This window comes from Xiphophorus hellerii, chromosome 3 (assembly GCF_003331165.1).
Source record: "Xiphophorus hellerii strain 12219 chromosome 3, Xiphophorus_hellerii-4.1, whole genome shotgun sequence".
Classification (NCBI taxonomy): Eukaryota; Metazoa; Chordata; class Actinopteri; order Cyprinodontiformes; family Poeciliidae; genus Xiphophorus; species Xiphophorus hellerii.
The window spans coordinates 88,192-115,434 of record NC_045674.1 but is presented as its reverse complement, the minus strand read 5'-3'; the positions used below and the strand labels follow the sequence as shown (position 1 = coordinate 115,434).

The 27,243-nt window shown below is 44.1% G+C and overlaps 3 protein-coding genes across 5 annotated transcripts; 1 reads left to right on the top strand and 2 right to left on the bottom strand.

Moving 5' to 3' along the window:
- Positions 1-20: 20 nt before the first annotated feature.
- decr1 (2,4-dienoyl CoA reductase 1, mitochondrial) lies at positions 21-5,490 on the bottom strand. 2 transcript variants are annotated; one of them, XM_032559549.1, is made up of 10 exons: positions 5,359-5,490; positions 3,294-3,490; positions 3,165-3,222; positions 3,007-3,093; positions 2,774-2,921; positions 2,609-2,708; positions 2,466-2,538; positions 2,162-2,308; positions 1,611-1,673; positions 21-279 (listed from the first exon to the last, which is right to left on the bottom strand). In XM_032559549.1, the coding sequence occupies exons 1-10, from the start codon at positions 5,398-5,400 to the stop codon at positions 175-177; spliced, it is 1,020 nt and encodes a 339-aa protein (XP_032415440.1). In that variant the 5' UTR covers positions 5,401-5,490; the 3' UTR covers positions 21-174. The 2 variants fall into 2 exon arrangements, with proteins under 2 accessions (XP_032415440.1, XP_032415441.1); XM_032559550.1 differs by having other exon boundaries at positions 21-234; positions 5,359-5,489.
- A 155-nt stretch (positions 5,491-5,645) lies between these two features.
- pmvk (phosphomevalonate kinase) lies at positions 5,646-7,230 on the top strand. Its single transcript, XM_032559561.1, has 5 exons — positions 5,646-5,874; positions 6,426-6,489; positions 6,559-6,711; positions 6,817-6,946; positions 7,033-7,230. The coding sequence occupies exons 1-5, from the start codon at positions 5,789-5,791 to the stop codon at positions 7,206-7,208; spliced, it is 609 nt and encodes a 202-aa protein (XP_032415452.1). The 5' UTR covers positions 5,646-5,788; the 3' UTR covers positions 7,209-7,230.
- Positions 7,231-7,993: 763 nt separating this feature from the next.
- On the bottom strand, positions 7,994-24,194 carry LOC116717893 (tropomyosin alpha-4 chain-like). Of its 2 annotated transcripts, none has more exons than XM_032559556.1 (9): positions 23,972-24,194; positions 20,808-20,951; positions 18,502-18,635; positions 17,769-17,886; positions 10,036-10,106; positions 9,506-9,581; positions 8,941-9,003; positions 8,763-8,832; positions 7,994-8,527 (listed from the first exon to the last, which is right to left on the bottom strand). In XM_032559556.1, exons 2-9 carry the CDS (start codon positions 20,940-20,942, stop codon positions 8,445-8,447), a joined length of 750 nt encoding a protein of 249 aa, XP_032415447.1. In that variant the 5' UTR covers positions 20,943-20,951; positions 23,972-24,194; the 3' UTR covers positions 7,994-8,444. The 2 variants fall into 2 exon arrangements, with proteins under 2 accessions (XP_032415447.1, XP_032415445.1); XM_032559554.1 differs by lacking the exon at positions 9,506-9,581 and adding an exon at positions 9,231-9,306 and having other exon boundaries at positions 23,972-24,192.
- Between the last annotated feature and the right edge of the window lie 3,049 nt (positions 24,195-27,243).

Here is a 27,243-nt window from a genome sequence, read left to right as displayed (position 1 = left end):
AGTGAATGAAACATGAAGCCTCTCATTTCATCTTTTAATATCAAACAAGGTTGACACTGAGCATGTGCAGACAGTCACATGACCGCACCACATTAGTTACAATCATTAACCAATCAGATGCAGAGATATCAGCAGGGGGAGGGGCTTCTGTGGCCCAATCAGCTATCAGCATTCCTATGACCCCTTTGTACCTCTGATCATGGCTTCCAACGTCTTCCACTGATCCGGAGTCACCTGGAGGACAGGTGAGACACCAGCAGTGACGTCAGTGACGCGTTGCTGACGTGGGAAAACTTTCTTCAGTAACCAGGAATCTAATCCGGTAGTCAGACTACAGTTATCGAAACCACTGTGCGTTACTATTTTCTTTTTAAATTTCATTGTATTTCCTCTACGCGTCTTGTCGAGTGATCGCCGTTTCTATGCGACAGTATCCGCAGCGACAGAAACGTAAACAATGGAAGGAGGAGCGAGATGCACATTTTGTTGGTGGAAAAACAGGAACTATTTTGAGTTTCTGTTGCCAAGTCCGATTATTATAAACGGCTTTGGGCTTGTTTCTTTTTTAAAGTCGCTAGCAAATTTAACGAGTCGCGGGTTTCGCCTTTTTGGGCTGTTTTTGAACGTGAAGTTGCTCATTTGGGCTTGGAAATAAGCAGAGACACGATAAACCCCAGAATGTGTCCGACCTCCAGGTAGTTTTAGTCAGGCTCTCCCTGTCCATCATTTCCCAGATGATCCGTCCCGCTGTGTCTTTGTTAATGTCAAGTTAAAATATGACCTGTGAATGATGTCGAGCTTCACGTTGCGCTCCAGAAAACTGCAAACATGGAGACTAATATGAACAGAGCAATAAACTTGAAAACAACCACGAATGAACGAGTCCATAAAGTTGTGCAACTAAACGCCATTCTAATTATTAATATTAAGATAAGTGTCACTAATCTGTGCAGCCAGCTGAGCTGCAGGAGGAGCTCTGTGTGACACCAAACACAGGGCCGTAACGCACAACCTGGAGGCTGGGGGCAGACGGGGGGCTTTAAAATCCTATTTATAGTTTTCTAGACAATAGAAACACAAAAACAAACAAAATTGCTAAAGTTTTTTTGTACTGTTGTAACCATTAAACAATCTCCCCTTCAGTTCAACCTTATCAGTGGAGACACATTGTTGATGTTACATTATAAAATAGCTAACAATGGGGCGTGCCGTGGTGGCGTAGCGGTTAGCGCGACCCGTATTTGGAGGCCTTCAGTCCTCGACGCGGCCGTCGCGGGTTCGACTCCCGGTCCTGACGACATTTGCCGCATGTCTTCCCCCTCTCCTTCCCCGTTTCCTGTCAGCCTACTGTCATATAAGGGACACTAGAGCCCACAAAAAGACCCCCTGGAGGGGTAAAAGAATAAATAAAGTTAGTCTGGTTCATTGTCAGTGAAAAAAAAAGCTAACAATTAAGTTTTGGCAAAGATCAATGTCATTTTCACAGGAGGCGAAGTGTTGTTGGCAGCTGTTGATGGTAACTAAAAAAGTAGCTTTTAATGTAACTTAGTTACTTTTTCAAAGTAACTATGCCGTCACTAGACATGAGACAGGTGAGCGGCTCAACTCACCTTGCGCAGCTCGTTAAACTCTCCTGCCATCGATACGTACTCCCCTCCATCGAAACGGATCACCTGTGAATGCAGACAGGTTCGGGTTCGGGTTCGGGTCACATCTTCGTTCTCATGTGACGTCAAACTTCTGGCAATTTTGTAGCTGACAGCCATCTTGATAGGTATCCAAAACTAACTGCCATGACAGTTTGCATGGTGTTGCTATGGCAACAATACGGCCGATCTCGGCAGCAGCCATTTTGTTCATGTATCTTTCTCTTCGTTAGTCAGGAACGTCTATATTTAGTTCATCTACGCTTTGTGCTGCGTTTGCCTACCAAAATGGCCGTTCAGAGAAATCGTGATGAAAAAATCTTCTCTTTGTCCAATCAGAGCAAGTCATGACCTATGACCTCATCATGGAGGCAGTGGGCTGGTTGAGACAGGTGTCTCACCTGTCCAGTTGTTCTGGTTCTGGACAGGTTCTGTGGTTTAACTGCTCAGTCAGTTACGATGGGAGCCTGGTCAGGATTGTGGTCGGTTCCGGTCAGAAACGGGTCAGAACTTACGGCTCCTGACATCCAGCTGGCGAAGTCGCTGCTCAGGTACGCCGCCAGGTTGGCGAGCTCAGCTGGTTTTCCGAGTCGACCCGTCGGAATCCGATCGATCATCGACTTCTCAAAGGTTCCAGTCGGGTCCAGACGGCTGAAGGCTCCCTGAGCAGAACCAGAACCCAGGTACTAAGACGGGTCGATCGGTTTAATCCAGCAGAAATTCAGCAATAAAACGAGTCATATTACAACAAAGGGCTTGAAAGGTCAAAGTTCAAGGCCCGCGCACCAGCCCAGGGAAAGGACAGGAAGTGGGTGGTACCTTGGTCTTGATTGGTCCAGGTTGGATGATGTTGAACCTGTGACCGTAGCGCCCCCACTCTGCAGCCAGAGACCTGCGGGCGAGAGCCACACAGTTACCATGGCAACGACAGGGCCGCAGCGACGCATCGGGGTCTGACTGACTTGTAGAGCGCCTCGACTCCGGCCTTGGCCGCCGCACTCGGAACCACGAAACCAGAACCAGACTCGGCGTAGATGGTGGTGATGGCGAGGAACGAGGCGCCTGAGACACAAGAAGACGGTTAGAACGGCTCAGGTTCTGGTTCTGGTCCCGGTTCTGGTTCTGACCTTTCTGGGCCTGGATCAGCCTCTTGCCCAGCTCCAGCGTGACGAACGCCGTCCCGTTCAGGACGATGTCGGTGACGCTCCGCCAGCCGTTGGGCGTCAGCCGCTCTGTCGGACAGATGAAATTCCCTGCAGCGTTGTTGATGATCACCTGGACCAATGGGGACACAGAACAGCGTGATGTCATCGCCAACGCTCTGAACACACGACGGCTACAGATTCTGGTTCTGGTTTACATCAGGAAGTCCACTTAGCGCCACCATCTGGTCCACGCAGCACGCCACGGCCTGAGGGTCTCTGATGTCACACTGGAGGGCGTGGACCTGAGGACAGACACGGACCGGGTCAGGCGCTGGGTTCTGAACCCGTTCTGGTTCCGGGATGACCCGGTTACCTGGTTCCCGGTCTGGCTGCTGATCTCGCTGGCCGTCTCCTGCAGGACGTCGAGCTTCCTGAACCAGACAAGCAGAAGTTCAGGAACGATTCCTGATGGGGTCATGTGACCTCTGATGTGACCTCTGACCTGCTGGCGATGACGCAGCGGGCTCCCAGCTGGGACAGAACCACGGTCATGGCCCGGCCCAGGCCGGTGCCGCCTCCGGTGATGAAGGCCAGCCGGTCTCTGAAGCTTCCCGCCGGCAGCATGGCGCCTTCGGACGGAGCGAAGAACCCAAACGGATGGGCCGATCCGGACCGGACCGGCGGCCTGGGGAACCGGGTCTGAGACACACAAAGTTGTGGTCCGGTTAGAACCCAGTTCAGTTAAAGTGCCTGAACATGAGAATAATTACAATCAATTAATTAATTAACAGATTCCTTAATTAATCGATTAGTTGACAGGTCGTCCTGCCATCCAGGTGTTCAGGTGGGCGTGGCTACTGCAGTGGGCACTGCAGCCTGTTACCATGGTGATACATGGGTGGGGCAGTCCTTCCTCCTCCTGCAGCGTTCAAATTCTCACTTCCTGCTTTAGCCCCGCCCCCTTTGGTCATATTTCCGGCCTTTTACTAAGCCACATGCAGGTGGACTTATTACCCACAATTCATTGCTGCATGTGACTTGTGTTAAAAGGCGGATTTATGGTAACGTTTTGTTGTTTTTTATAGACAAAAGAAAATATCATGACAAGGCACATTAGTAATTAGTTTGATATGATAAACTGAGCAGAAAAAGAAGAAATTTTTAAAAAATCACAAACTGAGGAAAGTAAAACAAATGTCAAATTTCAAATCTTAAATTAAGATATTAACATATTGAAATAAAGATTGTAAATAATAAAATCATTTCACTTTAAAAGTGGAGGTGATTTTTAGAAAGCAGTATTTGAGAATAAAACTTAGGATTAAATATATCATAATTTAACTCTTCATCCCTGTTAGAAGACCAAAGTTTATTATATTAAAACTAAAGACGGAATAGATTTATTGTACAACATCCACTTTTGAAAACTTTCTAAAAACTTCAATGAAGTCGCAATTTATCCTGATTTTTAAACAAATGTTTTCTTCTCAGACTAGAGGAGGAAACTGATGTCGGAGCTCCTGATTAATTTATTGGTACATTTTTGGTTCATAAAGTCACAACATTCATAATTTCTTTTAACAAGCACAATTTAGTTCCATTTATATACTCTGTATATTTGCAATTAATTTGATTTTGTTAGCATATTAGCTCCACTTTATGTCAAGCTAACTTTCAGCCACATATAAAATAAATGTGTTTTTGAGTAACAACTGATTATGTAATGATTTCTATAATTAGTCAATTTGCAGGGGAATTGCCATTAAGACAGTTAAATGTTTGTAGATTTTAATGTGCATTATTTGACAAATCATCATACAATAAAAAGTTGTCAGAGAAATATTGCATTGTTCAGAGAAAGCTGTGTTTGTTTAAAAAAAATAAAACAGTTTTCAAATGTAAAGCATTGAAATTATTTTTGTGTCACTGAACCTGTGAATAAATAAATACATGGTTAGCAGTCCTCCGGTCAGAAGGGGGCGCTGCGTCCTGTAACACACATGCTTTGGAGCAAGTGAGAGACGGCGAGTGGCAGTTAGGAAAAGTTTGTGTGGCCTGTAATTGTTAAGCTCTTGAACTCTTCAGCACCTCAGTGGTTCATGTTCTTTGCCTCGTTACGGACAAATGAGGGATTTCAACCCGAAGACAAGAGGAAACGTCTCCTGTGTTTAGACTACGGACCAGTTTACAGAACTATACATATAGTTATTTATACATTTCTTGTGTTTGTGATTCGGAACACTGTATAACCCCCTGGTTATGTGTCCGTCATCTGGGGGCCTGTCCCCCCACGCTGCCCCTCTGGCTCTGCCTCTGGCGGAGGGGGTCACGCCAGGACTGACGGAAGGACATTCTGACGTCACAAACACCGTAAAAACACCTATAAATGTCAAACTTGTGCCCCCCTGGTGCTGACAACGTGAACTACAGCTGGTCGGGGTCTTTTTCGATGTAGGAGGGAACGGGGTGAAAGGTCAACCCGGACTTAAAACTTTAACGGTCCTTCAGTCCGACACATGACGCTTCATACGCTACTCTCTGACGTCACAGATGCTGCTTGATCTCACCTGCAGAACTTTCCTTCCTGAGCTCATCATGACGGCCGCCATGTTGGTTTCAGCTGATGACGTATGAGGGACCGTACCACCATGACGACATGAGGAGGGGAGGCAGCACGTAACTTTTTATTTGAATATTTTGTTCAATAAAAATGGGTAAAAATTGCTTTTATTATTTTTAACTTTAATACTTTAATGAACACAGAACAAACCCCGGCATTTCCTCGGAACCAGAACCTGTAGGTTCTGATCTGGTTCCGTCCCCCATTTATGGTTCGGTCGAGATCTGATGATAGTCACGTGGTTCGAACAGCTCCGTCCCCTGTTCCAGCAGAACCTCCTGGTCCACTTGGATCCTGATGTGAAGAGCTTCACGGTGCGGTCCCGGTTCTGGTCCGGTCCAACAACGGAACCAACAGCGTCTCAGGTGGACTGACAGATGGAGAATCGACCCGAACTGGTTCTGGTCTTCAGCGGAAAGCGGAAGTCCGGGAAAGATTATATAACGGACGTGATCCAGGAACGGTAAGGTTCGGTTCCGATAAAAGCACGGGCTCGGGTTGTTTACATTGGAGTCACGTGGCTGTTTCCTTTATAAATGAAGCATCAGAACCACTGCGGTCCTGGTGCTGGTTCTGGTCAAGGTCGTGGTTTTTTGGGGGGCGGTTCTGGTCCTGATTCTGGACCTGGTTCTGGTCTTGGTTCTGGGGTTTTTTCTGGTCCTGGTTCTTGTTTTGGTTCTGGTGCTGGTCTTGGTTCTGGTCCTGATTCTGGTTTTGGATCTGGTTTGGGTCCAGGTTTTGGTTCTGGTTCTGGTCCTGGTCTTGGTTCTGTTCTTTATTTTGGTTCTGGTCCTGGTTCTGGTTTTGGATCTGGTTTTGGTTCTGGTTCTGTTCTTGGTTCTGGTCTTGGTTCTGATCCTGGTTCTGGTTCGGGTCTTGGTTCTGGTTCTGGTCTTGATTCTGGTCTTTGTTCTGGTCTTGGTTCTAGAGGTTTCCTCTCTCTCAGGAGGCGGGACCTGTCGAGTGGTGGACCAATCAGCTTGCTCAGTCTAACGTTTTCTTCTTCTTCTGCAGTCTTGGCCCGGAGGTTTGCGCCGTGCTGCGTCTGTCCGGTCCTCTGAAGCAGCAGTACGCTCAGGTGAGCCCGCGCTGTGCTCTGCACCTCGTCGCCATGGTAACTCCCACCTGACCTGTGCCGGGCCCTCAGGAGCGTGGCCTGGACCTGGACCGGCTGCTAGGTTCCGGACCGTACAAGGAGCGGTACCGGGCCGATATGATCCGCTGGGGGGAGGACCGCCGGAACCAGGACCCGGGCTTCTTCTGTTGCCTAGCAACCAGAGGAGCCCAGCAACCTGTGTGGGTGAGGGCTGCGATTGGTCAGGACGGCTCTCTGCCCTCTGATTGGTCAGGACGGCTCTCTGCCCTCTGATTGGTCAGGACGGCTCTCTGCCCTCTGATTGGTCAGGTGGTGAGCGATGCCAGGCGGCAGTCGGACCTGCAGTGGTTCCGGTCCGAGTTTCCCAGTCAGACCCGCAGCGTCAGAGTCCAGTGCTCAGAGGAGACCCGGGGACGGAGGGGGTGGAGCTTCACGCCAGGTACGCTGACCCACCTTTGTCTCTCTCTCTCTCTCTGTCTGTGAAGCGCAGCCGTCTACCTTCTCAGGTGTTTACCTGACCCTCAGGTGTGGACGATGCCGAGTCGGAGTGCGGGCTGGACCGCGGCGTGAAGTTTGATTGGATCATCAGGAACGAGGCCGACGCCCCCTCCCTGGACCAGCAGCTGCAGCCCATCCTGAGGGCGGCGCAGGAAGCGGCGGCGGCAGCGCAGGAAGCGGCGGTGCTCCGACATGATCAATAAAGTTATTATTGATTAGCTTCAATTTTAATCAGTTATTTAGAAAGAAATGATTTAAACTGATGACATCACAGACTGCTACTGAGCAAGTGCAGAATGCGCCACTTCACCTGCGGACAGCGAGACCTGCTGAAGCACCTGACCTCAGAGCTGCATTCTGATTGGCTGAGAGGGATCAGCAGGTGTTTCAGGAAGCTGCACGAAGAACTCTGCTGTGTGCCACCAGGGGGCGCTGCAGTTCCCCGCTGGAGGCTAAGCCTGTGGAGCGCGTGCCCTCTACTGTTCAGGAGGAACTGAGGGTTCTGTGTGGATCAGAACCAGACCGGCTGCTTAGTACCATCAGCAGGAATGAAGAAAAATGAAAATATTTAAATCTGATTAAATGAAGTCATGATTTATCTGGATCCTTTTAGAAATAAACAGTTTAAAATTAAAAAATTTCATCTTGCAGTTTTCGTTCTGGCCAGAGGGGGCCACTGCTGAACGATCTGAACCCAAGCAGACTGGACCAGGCCGGTTCTGATCTGCACCGGTTCTAATTCTGGTTTCTGCCTCAGGACCTCATTACAAATGATGAGATGCGTGGGTTTCCATGGTTACAGAGGTGATCAGGTTGGACGGTTCTGCAGGTCTGGGCCCAGTCTAACCAGTCTACTTGGAACAAGGTTTCCATGGAAACAGAGCTGTCCATGGTGCTCTACCAGTTATTAACTTATTAATATTCAAACTCGCTGCAGTAGAACGATTCCAATAATTGTCAGCCGGTCAGCGATCAATGAGCCAGTCGATCAGTTTTACATGCGGTGCTTTTATTTTATAAAATCTTTGCTTTGGGTCATTAGAATGAACTGTGACATCATCACAGTGATGACATCACCAGGTAAAAACACTCTGAGCACTGATTGGCCCCTGGGTCACCACATTTGGCAGTGGAATGTCTTTCCATGATTGGCTGATCACACACTGAAGCCACGCCCCTCCAACGTTATTGGCTGGAATAATATTTGGCCCTAATTAACAAATCAATTATCAAAGGAAACTGAACATTCAGAGAAAACACTGAATTAGTCGTAAACGCAGGGGAGTGGTTAATGACGGGGATGGGGTCAAAGGTGACAGACGGAATGTGTGACATCAGGATTTATCCAGACAGGAGGCCACACCCCCCCGGCCCACCTCCACCTGTCCCCTGGGAGGACAAGGAGGAGCTTCCTGTCAGGCGACTCGGTGGGAGGGGCTTCAGCAGGAGTTGAGCTCCTCCATGGTCTGGTTCAGGGTCGCCTGCAGCTCCATGTTGGCGTTTCTAGCTGAGGTCAGAGCGTCTGGAACAGGAAGAGGCGGGCAGTTATTGATTACCCATCAATTAATGATTACCGTTACTTATCAATTATGAATTAATGATTAAGTATCAGTTAATTACAGATCAATTAATAATTAAGGATTAAGTTAAATAAATGATTACAGTTCATTAACTATTACTTACAAGTCCAATTAATTACCAATTAGTTACTTAATTTGGTTTGATTGATTGTTGATTAGTGATTAGACCAGTCTCACCTTCCAGGCCATCAATAGTTTTCTCTAGTTTGGCCACCGTACGCTCAGCATATTCGGCTCTGGTCTCCGCCTGGAACACAGGAAGTGCTGAGGAACCTAACAGGAAGTGCTAACAAGAAGTGCTGAGGAGGCTAACTGACTAAGCTAACAGAAAGATAACTGCTGAAATGTGGCTCACCTCCTTCAGCTTGTTGCTGAGATTCTTGATCTCTCCCTCGTAGCGGTCCTCCTTGTTGGAGTACTGTGAGACAGAGACAACATTTAAATCAGAGCTCACCTGTTCAGGTGTCGGAGCTCAGGTGAGTCAGCGGATCAGTTTAACCTCTCCTTCCAGCAACTCTATCCGTCATTAGTGTTAGCTGGACACTGAAACATCTGACTTTCTGGCCGCCACTGAACACACCTCCACCTCCTCCAGGTGAGGTTATCGATGAACTGATCAGTGATCAGGCTCCTCCCCCCTCCTACCTTCTCCGCCTGCGCCTCCAGAGACTTGGCGCTGGTGAACACGGTTTTCAGCTCCTCCTCCACCAGCCGACACTTACTGCAGAGAACACATGGCATCAAACAGGTGTGGGCGGGGCCTGCCGGAAGGCGTGGGTGTGTGTGTGTTAGAGCGCGCAGTGGGTGGAGGAGGGGCTGAAGCGCAGGTAAAGGTCAGAGGTCATGGAGGCAACAGGAGGCGAGGAGGAGGAGCTTCACCGCTCTGACCGACAGGTGAGAGGTCACATGACCTACAGTACCTTGTCTTCAGACACCTGCAGGCTCTTCAGTGATTGGTCGAAACCCCTCAGCTGCTCCTCCAGCCTCCAAACCTTACTGAGAGATGGGCAAGAGAGAAAGCGAGATGGGCGAGCGAGAGACAGGTCATGTGGTGAGACAGGTGAGGACAAATGGAGAGACGGTTGCCAGAGCAAAGAGGAGGAGTCAGACAGACAGGTGGGGATGCAGCAACACATGCAGTGGTTTCCATGGAAACAAACAGGTAAAAATACATGGAGGATGTTAGTCTGAGTGACATCATCATCAGTGTGACATCAAAGATCAAGGGCAGAGCTTCATGTAGCAGTCCAAACCATCAGAACCAGCAGAACCCGCTGAGCTGCTCTGATTGGCTGCTTTCAGCTCAGTATGACACAGCCTGTTCCTATTGGCTCAATCTGTTGCACCACACTGAGGTCAAAGATCAGATCTACTCAGCACAGCATTTGGACCCTGGTGTGGTTCTGAGTCATTGGTCTGGACTGATGGTTCTGGTTGTGAGTGGGTTCACCTGTCCGCCTGCTCGGCCCGGTCCTCGGCCCGCTCCAGTTCTCCCTCCACCATCACCAGCTTGCGAGCGACCTATGGTTACAGGTAAAATGGCCGACAGAGTAAATAAATAAAACATCAGCAGTAAATATTCGCTCATAGAGTGAGCAGATAACATGTTATGTAAAAGCTGCATTTCGACAGGATTGCTGGTAAACATTATTATGTAATGTGAAATGATGATAGCATTAGCCTATTAGCCTAAGTGTCACCACACCGAGCCAATTTTGTACTTGTGATGGAGACAGGAAGTGACATCAAAGCAGCACTACCTGAGCTATAAATCTGAAGTGTAAATATCTCACTCAGTGATTTGACAGTGAAACACTAGATAGCAATCCAAATGTTTGTTTAAATCAGCTAGCTTACATGCTAATGCCAGTCACTATGTGCCCATTACTCTCCATATAAACAAAACTTTTAGCTGTGGCTAATGTAAGAAAAATTCTTAATTTACTCAAAGATTTTGAATGATAAAAGAGGCTATTTTTATTGTGAAATAGTTTTATGTTAAGCATCAACCATGAGGCAGTAATTCCACTGAATGCTAAGGTCAGATTTTTATGCATTTCAGTAATTCCACCAGGGGGCGGTAGAGGGGTCTCAGGAAAATTGGAGGAAAAATGAGAAGAAGAAAAAAAAAAAAGAGTAAACTGTTCATATATTTTTAACATCATAAGGGTTTATACAGGAATCCCAGAGTTGAATTTATTACTTTTTACTAACTTTTTTTACTACCTCTACAATACTTTTACTACCAACACAAAATTGAGCCAATTTCACACCAATTCCCTCAATTTTGGGAGATCGGTCGATATTTACGTGAAGCCGATCTCATCCTCTGATCTTTTCTACTTTAGCAAAGGTCTAAAAATCAGCCTCTGTCCGCTCGGTCAAATCTAAATTTGGCCGTCACGTCGTTCCGGGTCAAATTTAGATTTTTTCCTGCATACTTTACAAAATGTCTTCCGGTCATTCCTAGTCTTTGAATCTCGGATCATCGAGCCAAAGTTGTGAAAACTTGTATTTTCCCCTGGCAAAGCTCAAAATGACTGGCTAGTCTCAACACGTTAGGCGGTTCCAACACTACGCAGCTTGGAGTCCATCAGTGACAGCTCAGGTCCTGCCAGAACCGTAGTTATCATTTTTATACAGATTTTAGTAAAACAAACTTAAAACAATAAGTGAGCATCAATGGAAAATTAAAAATATTTTGAAGGGATGATGAAAAATTTACTACCTTTAGTTACTTTTTACTACCTTTCAATGGCCTTAATTTGAGCTCATTTAACTTATTACCTTCTACTACCGCGAGGAAACCATGATCATAATATATAGTTTTACTTTAAATTATTGTTATAAAAGATATATTAAAATACATTTATTGAAATGTGATTTGCATTTTCATCTTTCTGATTCGCTGCCGGTCAATTTCATCAAACTGCTTTTTTAAAAATTTTTATACTCTTTATTTAACATTTTTCATTACAATGAAACATAAAACACAAACAGAACTTGGGGCACTGATACATATATAAATAAAAAAAATAAAAAATAATTACAAGGTGTTACATCTAGTTATGCTTCCTTGTTCTTGTATAACAGCCATTTAGACCAGCGTTTGTTGTAAGAGTGTCCTTTTATCTGTAAAAGATATGTCAGTTTTTCCATTGAGTGAATCTCTTCCACGACTTCCCGCCAATGGTCTAGCTGGGGAGGGAGTTTCTTTAGCCAAGAGCGTGTAATAACTTTTTTGCTTGCAATTGATAGAACTTTAAAAAGATACTCATCTTCTTTTTGAAATACTTCTCCAGACATCAGCCCCAACAGAAAAATTCTGGGGTCTTTGGGGATGACATACCCCAAAATTATTCCGATAGTCTGACAGATTCCATCCCAGTAAGGTGCCAACTTTGGGCAGGACCAAAATACATGAGAGTGATTGATGTTCTGTTGGCCACATTGCCTCCAACATTGCTGATCTTCTCCTCTATGTCTACTAGTAATTTGAGGTGTGATAAAGTATCTAATTAAGCACTTCCATCCAAATTCCTTCCATCTTTTAGAACTGGTAGATGTCTGTTGTGTCACACACATTGAGAGCCAATCACCCTCTGTAACTTTTACTCCCAATTCCCTTTCCCATTTAGACTTAATATTCAAGATGTTATTTCCATTATGTTTCTGCAACCCTTTAGATAGTTTGGAAACAGTTTTACATGGGAGGTGAGTATAAGCATTTGTAAAAATTTGTACAATAGTATTACCTTCCGGAGGAACACCTTTTTTTTATTTTAGTATTGTAAAAATGTCTTACCTGAAAATATTTAAATAAATCTCTGTTCTCAAGATTATAATCCCTTTTCATTTGCTCAAATGTTTTAAAGGTGTTCCCTTCAACAAACTGGCAGAAAGCAACAAGTCCTCTATCTTTCCAGCCTAAAAAAGAGGAATCTAATTCTCCTGGCCGAAAGTTTGAGTTACAGGAGGGCCACATCAGGAGTCCAGTGACATCTGTCAATTTGTACCTGTCAACCACCTCTTTCCAGATTAACAACGTGTCTTCAACTATACCATTCCCATTTTTGTCTGTAACTATTTTATCTCCCAGTCGTGTTTGGGGTTGGACCCCACCTTGTCTAAGTTCAATCTGTTTCCATCCAGTCTCCATTTCTGAGGAGCACCAGCAGACCATAAATCTCATCTGAGATGCGTAATAGTATTCCCTCAAATTTGGAAGGGCCAGACCCCCTTGGTCCCTACTAATTTGGAGTGTTTTAAATTTTATCCTTGGTCTGGTCCCGGCCCAAATAAATCTTGAGATCAACCTGTCCCAGGCATGAAACTGTGCGCTAGATATCCTAATAGGCAATGACATGAAAAGATATAAAAAACGAGGAAGCAGATTCATCCCCACTATTTCCATTCTAGCTGTGAAATCCAGCAGTAACCTTGCCCAGGCTGTCAAGTCTTTTTGTATGGTTTCAGTAAGATTACCAAAGTTCAAACTAAATAACTCATCCAAATCTCAGGAAATAAGTACTCCTAGGTATTTTAGCTTTTTGGCATCCCACTTAAGTCCACAGGTTTTTCTTATAGATTTACTAGGGCGGCGGTTTTCAAAGTGTGAGGCGCGCCTCCCCTAGGGGGCGCCAGAGCACTTTAGGGGAGGCGCGGTGCGAGGGAAAAAATAAACCGGAAAAGAAGCTATCTGCTTGCTGTCTTGCGCATAGCGTGCGTAATTGTTTTTTCCTTTGTATGCCTCCGCTCTTTCATACAGCACGCTCTTTTAGCTCCAGATCAATTGTTTAGATGAGCCACAAAAAGAGCTCCACGATTTTGCAACTGTTTAGGTTTTTGATTTATTTTTTAATTTCAAGGAAATGTGCAACATTTACAGATGTGTTCCAAAGATCTGATCAAAATGTTTTTGTTAAGATGTGAAAACACTGTTGGTATCTCAAACATTAAACTCAGAATCTCAGATGTAACGTTTGTTTGAGAAAACGGTTGAAAAATGAGTTTGGGGTTGTTCTTATCATTAGAAAAATGAAAAAAGGGCGTATTCGCCATACAAAGGCCCTGATAAAATAATTAAAATGGGAGGAAATGTTTTAAAATGTTCATGTGTTAAATTTCATTCAGATAAAGTGTCATTTTAAAAGATGAGATGGTTCTAAAATAAAAGCAATTAGAAGGTGTTTTGTAGTGGCATTTGTTTGTGTGTGGGTTGATTTTTTTTGGGGGGGGGGGGGGGGGCAGCAGCAGGCATTGTGCTCCTTGGAGGGGGGCTCACCCTTTCATACTTTGAAAACCCCTGTACTAGGGGAATACTTAATTGTCAGAACTTGTGTTTTTGTGATGTTTAGACTATAGCCTGACAGTTGACCGAACTCAGTTAGCGCTGACATAACTTTGGGGAGAGTTGTATTTGGGTTTTGGAGGTATGTGATTATATCATCTGCAAAAAGGCCAATTTTGTGTTCTATATTTGCAAAACTGACACCTTTTATCCCATCATCCTCTCTAATGGCCTGTGCCAAGGGTTCAATGAATATTGCAAAAAGCGATGGACTTAGACAACATCCCTGGAGGGTTCCTCTGTGTAATTGGAAACTATTTGTAAGGTGCCCATTGATTTTTACCCTGGCCCGTGGTTCATCATAAAGTGACCTCAAACAACTAATAAACTGATTATTAAAGCCCAGACGCTCTAGTACCTTATATAAAAAAGTCCAGTTGACCCGATCAAAGGCTTTTTCTGCATCAAGGCTAACTAATGCGACTCTGATGCTCTGCTTTTTGGCTTGATCTAATATATGTAATATTCGTCTTATGCTGTCCTGAGTTTGTCGGCCTTTGATGAATCCCGTCTGGTCTTCGTGTATTAGATCTAACAAGTAATACTCCAGTCTCCGAGAGATTATTGATGTAAAGATTTTATAATCGACATTCAGAATTGAGATTGGGCGATATGATTCGCAGTATTCAACATTTTTTCCTTCTTTAGGGAGGACAGATATTATAGCCTCTCTCCAAGATGGTGGGATCTCAGCTCTGTTCAATGTCCAATTCAAAGACTCAAGCAGGACAGGGGAAAGCTCCTTCCTGAACATCTTGTACCATTCATTTGGAAACCCATCACTACCTGGGCACTTATTACTTTTCAAATGTCCAATAACCGTATCTAATTCTTTCTGGGTAATGGGAGCAGATAAAGCTTCGTTTTGGATTAATCCAAGCGAAGGTAGGTCCAAAGCTGCCAAATAATTGTCAATAGCAGTTATGTTAACTGGTTCTGGAGTAGAGTATAATGTTTTAAAATAATTTTCAAAGGTCTTATGTATTTTATCCATGTCATAGGTTAAGTTACCAGTTGAGGATTCTCTAATTTTGGTAATCGAATGCTTCAATTGATGTTTACGAAGTTGCCTAGCTAAGATTCGTGTAGCTTTTGGGCCTGATTCATAAAATGTTTGTTTGGAGAATCGTAATTTTTCCTCAAGTTCCTCGAGTATCATATCATTTATATTGTTTTTAGTTTCTGTTATTTGTTCTGAAAATTCTCCATTGTTAGTCATTTGCTGTTTTAATTCTAATTCCCTCAATGTTTTTTCCAATTCATCGTATTTTAATCTTTTTATTTTTTTAAGATAAGCAATTCTAGAAATTAGTCTCCCTCTCATTACTGCCTTGGCCGTGTCCCAGACTAAGGTGGGATTTACCTGCCCATTATTATTGTCTTTTACACATTCCATTATTTCTTTTCTAATCTCCTTTGTTCTCTTTCTTTATTATGAAGATCCCTCCAGACATCAAACAAGCCCATCTCCCGGATCAGGATATTTAAATCTTTTGACCTACCAGTTTTTTGTTTCTTATAGCTTGTTGTATCTAGAGCATAATCAAGGATTGTGTTCCAATCTCCAGCGCAAACAAGAACTCCTTCACTAACTGAGATAATGGTGTCAAAGAACGTTTTTAAGAAAGTCCTGTCGCTCTCTGGCGGTACATATATATTAACAATCGTGACCACAACATTATCAATTCTACCCTTTATAATAACAAATCTGCCCTCTTTGTCGCTCTTCTCAGTTATCAATTCAAAGTTCAGTGAGTTAGAAATTAGGGTGACTACCCCCGTCTTTCTACTATTTCTACAAGAGCTATAAAACGTGTTTGAGTAACCAAATGACTTAAACTTATCATGTTCTTGTTTAGACATATGTGTCTCTTGTAAAAGAGCGATTTGTATCCCATCTTTTTTCAATTTAGCTAAGACCCTTTTTCTTTTTACTGGACTACTCAATCCGTTTACATTTAAGGAAGCGATTTTTAAATTATATGACATTAATATACAAAGAAAATTACCTTGACTGATTTGGCCCCTGAACCCAGAACACGAACAGTAATAAAACAAAACAATATCAAACTGACTTCCAAGATGAGAAGAAGCTCCCTCTTCTCACTCTTGACCCCGTTGGCAAGTCGAGGGTTAAACCTCTCAAACTGAGAGGGCCAGAAAAGGACAGTAGAAGCGCCTTTAGGAAAAAACACGTCCATCCTATTAGTCCAACGTAGAAAAAAAAACAGTGTCCTCTCCCACGAAATAGTAAATCAGAGCCCAGTCAAAATAATGTTGCGTTATGTCATGTTGTTCTGCCTATTTTCACTCGGAAATGCTCCGCTGGAAGGTCTGCAGCTTGTTCTTTGCTCTCAGTGCCGCCGCAGTACCGCTGTTATTCGTCGGCTGCCAGCCCAGCAGCTCCCGAAGACTCGACACCGCTCTGGAACCACCGTCGGCCGCCGCCGGTTCCTCCACTTGGATTCCGCGTTTCTTCAGCTCGTTGTAGGCTTCCCGAGCGCTGGAGTATGTGCGGGTTCCTGATTCCCAGTGGATCCTTATGTTGGTAAACGGTGTTTGAAAGCGTATGCCTTTTACCTTCAGCGCTTTCTTGATAGCGATATATTCTCTGCGCTTCTTCACTATCTCAGGTGTATAATCGTGATCGAAGTGAATATTTGAAGAGCCCACCTGGATCTTGCCTTTTTCCACACTTCTCTTAAGATCTTTTCTTTTGTGGAAAATTCCAGAAAGTTGACAATAATAGCCCTCGGTGGTGAGTCCGGTGGGGGTTTACTTGCCAGAGTGCGATGTGCGCGTTGTATTTTCAGGTCAAGGTCCTCAGGTAGTTGTAGCTGGTTTCTCAAAAGCGTCTCAATATACTGTGTAGTGGAGTTCCCCTCCTGACCTTCTGGCACCCCAAAGACATGTACGTTGTTTCTTCTGGAACGGGACTCTAAATCAAGCACGTTTTCCTCTGTTGTTCGATGTAGAAGCACGACGCCTCAGTTGCCTCCTTTGCCCAGTTCCCCACCTGATGAACGCGGGCCTCCGCCTCGTCAACCCGCTCTGCCAGGCCTTGTACCTCAGTGGCAATACTGTCCAGCTTACCGTTGATTTCATGTCCCAAATGGTCAATGTTTTGTTGTAGCTTTGCATTATCCCCCTTCAGGAAAGTCTTCAAATCGCCTATGGCCTTAAGTATTCCTTCCGAGTCCATGTTCGTTCCAGTGCTCTCAGCTCCCGAACTAGCCACGTTGTCGCTAGCTTGCTTCAGGCGTGTGCTAGCTTTAGCGCCCGGGGCACATTTATCCTGAGCTTTCGGCATCTTTATCGATTCTTTATGACTCGATGTGTTTCTCCTCCCGTTCAATAGTTATTTTGTCGAAACAGTGAGCTGATTAACGAGTTTTGAATGGGATTTTCTTTTAGTAAAGAAATTAGTAAGGTGGGAGAGAGGCTCTGACGCGACCGTCTACTCCATTTGCTTCCGGAAGTCGCTTTTTAATCCTCCAGCTAGTGTAGCGAGAGAGAAACGGACAAAAGTAACCGTCCAGCAGCGCCGGAGAATGCTGCAACATACAGACCCAAAGAACTGAAACCATTATCCTAAATGGACAGAATAATTATTCTTTAGTGAGCAAAAACAGAAAAAGACATTCTAAAAGTTTATTCTAGTTTACATATGTTGTATATGTGAATTTCTGAAGGGAAGTTCTGAACAGAAACTAATGCTGTTGTGAAAGGGTTAAGATGGAGTTAGTACTGATCTACTCTGGGTTAACTAGTCTGGGTTTGATGTGATGACGTCACCATGTGTGGACGTGACTACCAGCCGACCAATCAGGTACCTCCTCATATTTACGGTCGGCCTCCTCAGCGATCAGCTTGGCCTCCCTCAGGTGGACCTCCAGGTGCTCCATCTTCTCCTCGTCCTTCAGAGCCCGGTTCTCGATCACCTTCATGCCTCTGTGGGGAGTCACACAGGTGGGGGTCATAAAGACACTGTTCAGGTGTTTCTGTCTGCTAGAGGCAGGGCTAGGCGATATAGCTGATACAATTGTTTCATACCAGTCAATATCGATAAATATTGATTTTTGTTTTGTTTTAAATATCTGAAAACCGGCTAAACTGGTGGCATGACCTTTCCAGTTTTTTTCCACGCTGTTGTTTTTTATTTCTAAGCAGCTATGGGGCTCAGTGACGAAACCTGAAACTGCTACTGCGCAAGTTACTCAACAGTTTGTTGCTAGGCGACTTAAGAGTGAGATAGTTGATGCCACAAAGCTAGCTTAGCTGGTTAGCTTTCCTAACCGTGAGAGGTTGAGCTAAAGCCTTTCCTCTGCCTACATTTCCCAGAATGCTGTGAGGTTCTGGGTCAGAGTTCAGTAAAATGATTAAATATGTATTATCTCACAATCAACCTCAGATGTATTATCTATTGATATTGATCACATGCCTATTGTGATAGATTTTCTTATTGATTTTTTGCCCGGCAGTCGGTGAGAATGACAGCAACAGGTGATGAAGATGAGCTCCTCCTCCTCTCCATCCCCTGCTGCAGGTGGACCTGGGGTCACTGACCTCTCGCTCTCATCAGCGACCTTCTCCACCTCGTCCAGCTTGCGCAGTGCGGCTGCCAAACGCTCCTGGACCCGGTCCAGGTTCTCCTCGCTAAGCTGCAGCCGCCGGCTCAGAGACGTCACCTCTCCCTCCGCCTGCAACACAGAGAGCAGGATAAGAAGTCGGAGCCCAGGGTCAAGGGTCAGGACCTGGTTCTAATCAGGTCCTTGCAGAAAATCTGGGGAGGTCCTCACTGTCCCCTTTGACCTCCTCTAGTGGGTGGCAGTGGTGTAGGTGGTCCTCTAGACACAGGAATACAAGCACGCACACACACACACAGCCTGGTGGAGGAGCTGGACAGGTACGCCAGTCAACCTGATGAGGTCAGAATCTCCAGGTTCCAACAGAACCACTCAGAAAAGTTCACTAGTCTAGAAGCACCAGTAGGACCAGTGGGACTAACCAGACCTGAACTCAGCTCCAGGTCGACCAGTTTATTCAATCAGATGAATTGTTCATAATTTCATGGTTTATCTCCTGTTATGTTTGATGAAGATCCTGTGTTCAGATCGCTGAATATTAACTAAACTGAATAAAATAAAACACTACTGAACATATTATCATGATATTAACATAATTTATTATCACTGACAAGTCATAACAGATCGTGAATGGAAGGATCAGAAGCTGTCAGTCAAAATGGTGGACATGGAGAAACTAGCGTTCCTCAGACAGCTGGATGTCGGGCTCCACAAGAGGGGCCGAGTTATACCACATGAGTCAATGCTGGATTCTTGGAGAAAGGTCATTAAAATTTGGAAATTGGGTAACCAAATAAAAATACTCAGATGGTGTGTCTTTGATTCAGCTTTTAAACTGAACAAGATTGATGGGAGATTTAAAGGATGGATCCAAAAAGATTTATTATACATTTACCCAGAAGGGGGCGTTTCAGAGTTTTGAGGAGCTTCAGAGATCTAATGGGCTGGAGAGGGACGACTTCTTTAGATATCTACGGGTTAGGGCTTATTTTAACCAAAATATATGTGACAATTGGGAAACAGCCGAAGCAGGACTTTTTAATGTGTTTTTGTCTTTGTTGAAGTCAAGGGAACAAGAAACTTGTTTCCTTGCTGTACAATGGTATTCTATCCTCTAAACAAGGTGACACAAACTACATAAGAAACAAGTGGGTAAAAGAAGGAAACTTATCCATCTCAACTGAAGTCTGGGAACAGATTAACAAATTACACTGGATGACCTCGAGCTCCAATACATGGAGACAGTTCTGCTGGAAAAACACTGTTCGATATTTTGTAACTCCAGTTCAGATAAAACATCGGGGCAGCGGAGACACATGCTGGAGACTCTGTGGAACAAACGGGGCAAATCATCATCACATATTCTGGGGTTGTCCTGAGATTAAAGTTTTTTGGGAGCAATTGTGTTCACACCTAAATAACATCTTTACTGAAAGAATCCCATGTAAATGTGAATCTCTATATTTAGGAAACATTTCATTTGATAACTGGAATCTGGATGATAAAAAACTGCTGTTAATGCTTCTGGCAGCGAGCAAAAAGTCAATCACTAGGAAATGGTTAAAGCCTGAAGCAGCTACAGTGGAGGACTGGGTCAATATTGTACAGGACATTTACATTCTGGAGAAGTTCTTTTTCTGTTCAAGGTCGAAGGGAATCATTCTTCAGGATCTGGTCTAAATGGACAAACTATGGAAAATCAGTCATTTCTGTGGACTAAATATGTTTATCACATGCAAATACTGTTGTGCTGTGTATTGTACCCTGGTTCAGGTTTATGGCAAAATGATGCTCTTGATTGTGTTTTTCCCCTAACATAAGAAAAATCAGACCTCTACCCCCCACTCACTCTTCTGTTATGGATGTTTGGTTACTAAACAAAAACCCTGGACTGGTTATGTTATTCCTTCTCATACTTCCATTGTGGTGAAGCTGGATTGTACAAAGTAATTGTAACTTGCCTTTCCAAATAAAAGATTAATTAAAGGATGTTTGGCTCCGCCCCCACAGCCAACCAACCAATCAGTGACTGGCTTCAAACTCACCTGTCTGGTCCAACGGAACCACTCTGGGTTCTAGAGAGTGGTTCGGACTGGGCCAGAGAGCATCGAACCCGACTCTAAACCCTGGCCGGGTTCAGACCAGGTCGGACTGGGTCAGACCTGTGTTCAAAGAGGCTCTAGAACCAGAGGAACCGGATTACCTCCTTCATCTGAAACCCGTTCTAGGTCTGAGCTCTGAGCCATTCGAACCAGGTCAGAACCGGATCAGAACCAGAGCGCGTACCTCCTCCCTGGTCCTCTTCTCCTTCTCCACCTCCCGTTGCAGCTGCTCCGCCCGCTCCTCCGCCTCCTCCGCCTGGTCCTGCAGAACCTTAATCTTCTTCTTCACTGCGTCGACGCTGTTCATCCCGCCACTCATCTTCCACTCCTGCAGAGACACAGCAGCCGATTGGTCGAGAGGAAACGGCACCGATGACTGAACCTGTTCATTCTGAACAGTTCCCAGTCTGGTTCAGATGAACTAGTTTCCAGAATGAACCAGACTGGCAACTATTCAAAGAACTGGATTAGCTCAATGATTCTCTTCTGTATGTAAACTTCTGATCCCGAAGACATTAATAATAATAATCTCTGAGATTATTTCTGTCATCACTGAGGCTTTCAGTAAACACCAATGATTCTGGTGATTCTGACCCAAAACCAGAGTTTTGGTTCCGGTGGAATGTCAGACAGGTGTATGTAAACTTCTGACTCCAGCTGGAACTTCAGTCTGTGGTTTCTTTGGTGCTGATGGTGCAGGTTCTTCTCAGGCACATGCAGGAGGGGCAGAGGAAAGGCCCCTTTTATCCTAGATGCCCTCAGTGCCGTTTTATTTCGTTTTTCTATTTCTTAATTGATTTTTTATCTGTGTGTCAGGCCTGTGGCCCTCAACGACTGATTTAGCTAAATAAATGAGTCTGGCTGCCCTCGGCCTAACAGTGACTCTCAGAGCCTCCATGTTCAGACACATGGTGAGGAGGAGGGGGCGGATCTGCGTCCTCTATCAAATTATGGAAAAGAATATTTATTTTTTTCAACATAAACTTGTTTGTGAATAAAAAAGTGGATCTGATGTTGAAGTTAGAAAAAACATGTCTATTTATTTTCATAATTGTCCCAACAATAGCGGGAAAACTCTCCTTACTTCTAAACACAGAAATGATTTGGCTGCAGAGAAAACTTCTGGTTTTAATTTCCTCATTCTGCCCCTGAGCTGGACTGGTTCACTACAGGCAGCCTGTTGACCGCTGTGGGTCAGAACCAGATATCCTGATGTAAAGAAATGGTACCACTGCTGGTACTGCACTTCAAAAGCCCCCGTACCACCTGGTACCACCTGCGCACCGTTTGCTCTGCTTCACCCCAACGGTACCACCAGGCGGGTTAAAGCCGCTGCTGACGGGATCTGGGCTGGAGGTTCGCGGCTGTGAATAGAAGTTACTGCAGAACCTCAAGTGATAAAGGAAGATTCGGCCCAGAGCACTTAGAAATATTACATAAACATCAGTAAAATGTAGAAGCCTAAAGTCAGTTTTAGTTTATTCAGACCTTTAGGATAAATTATGTTTATATTACTCATGATAATTATAATAATATTAGGATGAAAATGATTACTAGTTAAATCTCTATAATATACTAATTTGTTATATTGGACTATACTAAAGCCTTCTTGTAAATTTGCATATCTAATTGCAGTTATGGATTTTAGGGTGTGGCTAGAGAGTTAGCTGAGCAGTTGAGTGGAGCCACAGTTTTTTAACTCTCTCTCTCTCTTTAGACTCTTGTTCGTCTCTTTATTATTTTTGTGGAAAAGTAACAATTGTACCGTTTTTATTTTTGAGGTAAACCGTTAAACTTTATCAAAAGGATCCAGTCGGGGCGTGCCGTGGTGGCGTAGTGGTTAGTGCAACCCATATTTGGAGGCCTTGAGTCCTTGAAGCGGCCGTCGCGGGTTCGACTCCCGGACCCGATGATATTTGCCGCATGTCTTCCCCCCTCTCCTTCCCTGTTTCCTGTCAGCCTACTGTCATATAAGGGACACTAGAGCCCACAAAAGACCCCCTGGAGGGGTAAAAAAAAAGAAAAAAAGGATCCAGTCTGGTTTTTGTTTTTGGTCTTTTCGTCATCAAATGGACCGATGGGGAAAGATGGAGAGCGTCAAGCTTATGGCTTCATTATTTAGGAACCTACAGGCCCAGAATTTGAACCGCAGCATAAAACCATCCATATTCTTCTGCTTATCCGGGGTCGGGTCGGGTCGTGGGGTCAGCAGCTTCAGCCTCTTGTTCCAGCTCCTCCAGGGGAATCCTAAGGCGTTCTCAGGTTAAAATCAATCACTGATTATTGGTTATTATTTGCTGTGATGTATTTGTGAACAAACCAGCTCAAACACAAAGATTACACCATATTGTAGCCATGGTAACACAACAATCAGACTATCAAGATGATTCTTTGCATTTTTACAAAGTAAACGTCCTAATTAAATCCTAAATGCACTATTTTTTTTTTTCTGCTGAAAGCATTAAATAAAATTCTGTAACACTGTCAATAAATGAATGCAACAGGTTTAGATCTATGGTCTGTGTTACAATTCAACCATTTCTAGGGGCCCCTGAATGGCCCCTACCAGCAGCTACTGAGTTTTCTTTGCCTTGATATCTCAGTCGTATAATTCTAGATCTCTGAGGTGCTAATATAGAAAACTGACATAGAGTTAACCCCTCTGAGCCTTTCGATCTTTAAAAGTCTGCAGCCAAGTTGCTATGGAGTTAAACAGATATTATTAGGGTTTATTTAGTAAAATAGCAGCAAATTAGCTTATTTCATAACTTCATAACCTTTGACCTTCTCTCCTCTGGTCTGTTTCACAGCTCCAGTCTCAGATCAACTCAGCAGAACCAGAAACATTATATCGGAAACATGGACTATATTAGCGCTGCATTGTCCCCACATGATGACAGTCATACAGAATAATCTGATTAAATATTACATTATTGATTAATATGGGTTGTTCTTGTGCGGTGTTTGAAGATCTTGTTCAATGTGCCGTTTTTTAACTTTGAGCGCCTCCAAAGGTCTCTGCACGGCCCAAGTTCTTCTGGAAAAGCAGAACCAATCAGTCATCCATCAGAACCGGTGAGCAGCTCAGAATACGCTTTGGATCAGCTCCTGAATGTCTGGTGGGGCCCCTGAAACACATTCAGACATTCGGGGGCCCCTGAGGATCTAAACCAGCTGTGATCAAAACTTTAACGAGAGAACCGTTAAGCTGACGTAACTTCCTGTCCCGTCGGCTCCGAATCCTTTGAGTTCTGATCCAGTGATCGATCCCTGGTTGGGTCAGACAGCTGGTTCTGGTCCAGAGGCCTCAAAAAGAACCTCACCCCACTCCGCTCCCTCCGAACTTACCGGAATGTTAGCTGTTAGCGGCTAGCAGAGCGCTCCGGATCAAACTGCGGCTGCGTGGATTGCTACAGTGTCCCAGGTCTCAGCTGGTCGCAGTTCCGGTCCGAGTCCGGGTCAAGATGCAGCTCAGGATTCGGGTCTGGTTCTGGTTCTGGTTCTTCCTCTCCTTCAGCCAACACCCTTTTCCGGGTTGAGTTCCCTCCGCTGGAAATGACGTCAGCTGTTCTTCTTTTCTAAGGAAGAGGAAGAAGCAGTCAAACCACTGCCCCCTGCTGGACTCCAAAGAAACTGCAGCCTGAACCACAAGCATTTCAGGTCAGAGTGCTTTACATAAAAAAAAACACAACAAACTACAGAAACACATTATATTTCAGTGGCAAAATAAAGAGGAGCCATTTAAACTCTAATCCAGACCACGATAACTAATGTTCCAGTTATTATTAATCAAATCAGCTCCAGCCAGGTGGGTTTTTAGTCTGGAATTACTGAACTAAGTGCTTCAACACTTTTTTAGTTTTCTAGAAGCTTTTCCAGATTTGTGGTGCATAGAAGCTGAATGCTCTTTCTCCATGTTTGGTGCCAGAACCAGTAGGTTGATCCAGCAGCAGATCAGAGATTTCTACTATGTAGAGAATGTTCTAAATGTTCTAAATGATCCACATAGTGGTTTTATGGAAACTTCACCTACTGAAAGCGTTTTACACTTTTTTGATGAGAAAGTCGTTTCTATTAGGGCCCAGATCGTCCCCTCTGCTGATGACCCTTCAGTCGTTGTGCCTTGTTCTGCTGTTTTACAGCTTTGAATGTGAGACCTTGCAGTCATTGCAGGAGGCGGTTGGTCACTTAAGGCCAACTGGTTCTCCAGATGATGCTATTCCTCTCCTATTATTTAAAGATGTTTTTCTTACTATATGTCCCTCAATCCTTGCTCTTGTAAATAGCAGCTTGTCCTCAGGTGTTGTTCCTAAAACTCTGAAACATGCAGTTCTGCAGCCTCTACTTAAGAAACCGATCTTGGATCCTACTGTTCTGGCGAGTTATCAATCAATCAATCAATCAAATTTTATTTGTATAGCACATTTCAGCAGCAAGACATTTCAAAGTGCTTTACATCATTACAAACACAGAATCACTATGCAACATAGAATCAATAATCAAAACACAGCATTAAGTCAAGTTCCATCAATAAATTTGTAATTGATTACGTTTCAAATACAATCCTAAACAGGTGGGTTTTTAGTTGAGATTTAAAAGAAGTCAGTGTTTCAGCTGTTTTACAGTTTTCTGGAAGTTTGTTCCAAATTTGTGGTGCATAGATGCTGAAAGCTGCTTCTCCTCGTTTGGTTCTGGTTCTGGGGATGCAGAGCAGAACCAGAACCAGAACCTGAGAGGTCTGGAAGGTTGATACAACAACAGCAGATCTTTAATGTATTGTGGTGCTAAGCCGTTCAGTGATTTATAAACTAACAACAGGATTTTAAAGTCTATTCTTTGAGCTACAGGGAGCCAGTGGAGGGACTTTAAAACTGGTGTTATGTGCTCTATCTTCCTGGTTTTAGTCAGAACGCCAGCAGCAGCATTCTGGATCAGCTGCAGCTGTTTGATTGATTTGTTGGACAGACCTGTGAAGACGCTGTTGCAATAATCAATATGACTGAAGATGAACGCATGGATGAGTTTCTCTAGATCTGGCTGAGACATTAGTCCTTTAATCCTGGAAATGTTCTTCAGGTGATAGAAGGCCGACTTTGTAACTGTCTTTATGTGGCTCTGGAGGTTCAGGTCAGAGTCCATCACTACTCCCAGCTTTCGGGCTGATCGCTGGTTTTCAGTTGTAATAACTGAAGCTGTGCATTGACTCTAGATCTACAACTCTAGATCTACAACTCTAGATCTATAACTCTAGATTGTTCCTCTTTAGGTCCAAAAATAATAACTTCAGTTTTGTTTCTGTTCAACTGGAGAAAGTTTTGGCACATCCACACATTTATCTGTTCTAAGCATCTGTTCAGTGATTGGATGAGGTCAAAGGTCACCTGGTGACATCGTAATGTAGAGCTGTGTGTCGTCTGCATAGATATGGTAGCTAATATTATTTCCTGTTATAACCTGAGCTAGTGGGAGCATATAAATATTGAATAAAAGGGTCCTAGGATGGAACCTTGGGGTACCCCACATGTGACCTTTGACCTCTTTGATGAAAAGTTTTCAATTGAAACAAAGAAATGCCTGTTCTTTATGTAGGATTCAAACCAGTTGAGCACTGGACCGGAGAGTCCGACCCAACTCTCCAGTTGATTCAGTAATATGTCATGGTCAACACTGAGGTCCAACAGAACCAGCACTGTGGTTCTCCCACAGTCCGTATTTATATGGATGTCATTGAACACTTTGACTAGGCCGGTCTCTGTGCTGTGGTGAGACTGGAAACCAGACTGGAAGGAGTCAAAGCGGTTGGTTATAGTTAGGAAGCTAGTTAATTGTTTACACAGCTTTTTCAATAACTTTGCTGATGAATGGGAGGTCAGAGGTCAGAGGTCGGCCTGTAATTCTGCAGTAGTGATTTGTCCAGATTGTTCTTTTTTATAAGTGGTTTGATTACTGCTGTTTTCAAAGCCTGGGGGAAAACACCTGACGAGAGCGATGAGTTACTATTTGGATCAGATCAGCAGCAATAACAGGCAGGACTTTCTTAAAGAAATGTTCTAGAGTTATAGATCTAGGACATCCAGACAGCAGGAACTGGAGCTTATTGACTTATAATTTCCTGTAGGGTTTTATAATCAAGTAGTTGAAATTGGGTCATTTTTCCTGTATTTGTTTTGTTTGGGCTCAGCATTGGTACTGACTTTATAGTGGATGTACAGATTAATCCTCTGATTTTATTAATTTTCTCTGAAAAGAAGCTGGAAAACTGGTTGCAGGCGCCAATACATTGGAATTCAGGCGTAACGTCACAGGAGGGTTTGTGATTCTGTCAACTGTTGCAAATAAAGCTCGAGCATTGTTAATGTTTTTGTTTATGACATCTGCAAAGAAAGCCTCTCTTGCATGTTTTAGTGTTAAATGATAGTTACGTAGACTTTCTTTATAGATGTCACAATGAACGTGGAGTTGAGTTTTACGCCATTTTCGTTCTGCCCTGCGGCAGAGTTGTCTTGCAGATCTAACTGTTTGTGCATTTCTCCATGGAGATTTCTTTTTACCAGACACAACCTTCATTTTAATGGAATCAATAATATCTGAAACTTTAGACTGAAAATCTTTTACCAACT